Below are 2807 nucleotides of genomic sequence, written 5' to 3' on the forward strand. Positions count from 1 at the left end.
AGGGGGTGCTGCAGCCCCCTCAACACCCCTACTCCCAGCACCATTTTCCTTGAATTCATAATTCATAAATAAACACTAAGTAAAACACTGATTAAAAGAGTATGGATAAATCGTAAAGTGAATCCAGTGTCATTTGTGTAACATTCTGAATGTAATAGTAAACACTGTACAAATGTTAGACATAAATATCTAGTACAGAGAATTGTGTAAAAGGTTGTTGGACTGGTTTCAGTCAACTGCTCCTATTTAACCCTCTGGAGTCTGTCTAAACTGAATACAGTGAGCATGTTTTATTTATAGTAACATAACTGAGAAATCCAGGTGAAAGTGCTGACATGGGTAGTCACACATAATATTATGTAAGTATCTTTTGTCTGTAGATCATAAATATTTTATTGGAATAAAGTTTTATAACTTTGAATTATCAATATTGTCAGTAATTTACAAGCAAACATACATGGCAAACAAAATATGACTGTAATATAGTTCCATTTCTTACTTTCCTCTGCTGCATTTTGTTCTTGAATTGTTCTATGATAGTATTTTGACTGATCACCACTACAGATTTGTCCGCCTTTATAGGCGCCTGTGGCATTTTTCTTGAACTTTAGGTTCTGGGCAGCTTTATGATTTGATAAATTGACAACATGATAAATCTGACTTATAAGTAAAAGGTGCTAAACAAAGAAAACAATGAATACACATTAAATTAAGCAAAATAAACCTAGAATCTTAAGCACACCTCTAAGAGAAAGCAAAATACAATAAATATACATATAGAAACAGCTTCCTGACTGTTGTGTAGATCCAATTTAATTTCTGTGATATGACTTCATTCATTTGAATTAAACTTGTGTCTATTCCAGTTTCCTACCATCAATCCCATGCAGCACTCTCCTGGTGGGCGCCTTTGTGGCCTGTGGACGGATGCGATCAACTCTCTCCGGACAATAGCGTAGCAGGATAATGAAGACAAGAGTGACCAAGAAGCTGGACAGCAGCAAGATGGGCACAACGATCACCTCCTGCTCATACACACGGATCTCTGCAAACAGGAACAGACACAATACTTACAATCACTCAGCGAGTCTGAGAGACAGTGATCTTAAAGTGGCAGACACTGTTTGTCTATGCTGTCTGTTCATCTGTCAACTTAAGTGAACATTTAACCTCAAGGCCTCCAATGGACCAGGCCAAGTTAGAGGTCAAAGTAAAACTTACCACAAATTGTATCTCCGTGGTTGCAGCGGAAGTCTGCTTCTGATAATGAAGACATCCTGTCGCATGTGAAAAGAGATGAGATTAAAGAAATGTTGCAAAGATCCTCACACACTCTTCACACAGTCTAACCTTCAGTTGGACTACAAAAACCATGTAAGTGTTTGTTGTGGATACACAAGTAGATGTAGAGAATAAAAACAACAGATAAAGTGACAGTGTTAGTCCCCTGAAACGCATCTAATCTCGGGCTGAATCTGTGAATAGTAACACGACTCTTTACAAGGTATCCAGTACGAGAAGGTGTCTGAGAAACGTGTAAGCGAGACCAGGAACTTCAGATGTTGTATCACTGTCTCTGAGGTATGCCAAACTATCAGTAATAACTCTGACACCTCACTATAACACAACATTATCATTTAGGACTTACACAGACCTTTTAAATGCTCAATTTTAAGGTGATGTAATTATATTAGCTAGTTTAAGACATAAGATACACCCTTCACCAAAGATCATCTCTAATTTAGGAATATCTGAATTTAAAGTTGCTTTAAATGCAGTGTATAATAGGAATAGAACTCACTAGAAGTCACTGCAGCCACATAGGAAAGCTCTTCACCCATATTATAATCCTTTTACGTCACATCCAAGATCTCTAAACCTGTTGGTCTAGATTTTTAGAAGCATAAATGCTAGTGTAACTACACACCCAAAGGGCAAACATAAATGGAAAAAACAGCACCAGATTCGGTGTCATGTTGATAATTAAATTAACATCATGCATTAACCTCATCTCTCTCTACCTCAGAGCTATATTAACAAAATATAACAGTGTGATAGAAAACAGATTTAGTGTTTAAAATCTTTACCTCAGCTCCCTTCAGTTTGTGTCCTATATCCCAAAGAAAATGTTTGATCCTGTTATTTCAGGCTCATGTTTCCCACCTTCACACAGTCAGGCACTTTTCACATCCTTCCAGCTGAATGTGGAGTCCGGGTTCAGCCTTGCTGCTCAGATCTTCATTGTCTTTGTTTTTCTCTGGTGATTTGTCAGGCTCAGGGGATCAATGTGCTGCTCTCTGTTTGTCCACCTTCAGTATTTTCTTAACTCCACCCTCCTCACCTACACCTCATCCTTCTTCTCTCTTATTTACCTCTTCCTTCTTCCTCCTTCCTGTTTGTCTCCTTCTCCAATTAAGATGTGATGCATTGCACTGATATCAGGTTTACGGCAATCCGGTCTCACTCTGCCTCTCTTTGAGTTTGCTCTACCACATTCTGCATTTAGTTTCTGAAGTCGACATATGTCAGCTACCTCTGGCCGTGCCTTCTCCTCTTTGTCTAGGGAAACTGGTCCTGCCGCTCCTTGTCATTTTTAGTCCTTTTGTTGTTTGGCCTTCATTCCACTGGAACTCGAATGACAAGCTTTGCAGTCTCTGGAGTATTTACTCAGCAATAATAAACTGAATTTCTTTCCAGGTACAGGCATTAAACATAGAAAAATAATCCTATTTCTTTAAAAAAAATATAAATAATATACTGTCAGTTGAGATAATACATAATTACAGTGGTGGAAGAAGTCATCAAAC

The 2807-nt window shown here is 38.1% G+C and overlaps 1 protein-coding gene across 1 annotated transcript in view; it reads right to left on the minus strand.

Moving 5' to 3' along the window:
* styk1b (serine/threonine/tyrosine kinase 1b) overlaps positions 1-2478 on the minus strand; it is a 5337-nt gene extending 2859 nt beyond the window's left edge. The window contains exons 1-3 of the mRNA XM_035672646.1: positions 2088-2478; positions 1222-1277; positions 875-1045 (exon numbers count right to left, since the gene is read on the minus strand). Coding sequence (XP_035528539.1) covers positions 875-1045; positions 1222-1276 — 226 coding nt within the window. The 5' untranslated portion in view covers position 1277; positions 2088-2478. The remainder of the gene's footprint in view (positions 1-874; positions 1046-1221; positions 1278-2087) is intronic.
* Positions 2479-2807: the final 329 nt, after the last annotated feature.

Source organism: Morone saxatilis, unplaced genomic scaffold (genome assembly GCF_004916995.1).
Source record: "Morone saxatilis isolate NCDOM2014 unplaced genomic scaffold, NCSU_SB_2.0 Contig24, whole genome shotgun sequence".
In the NCBI taxonomy this organism is placed as follows: Eukaryota; Metazoa; Chordata; class Actinopteri; family Moronidae; genus Morone; species Morone saxatilis.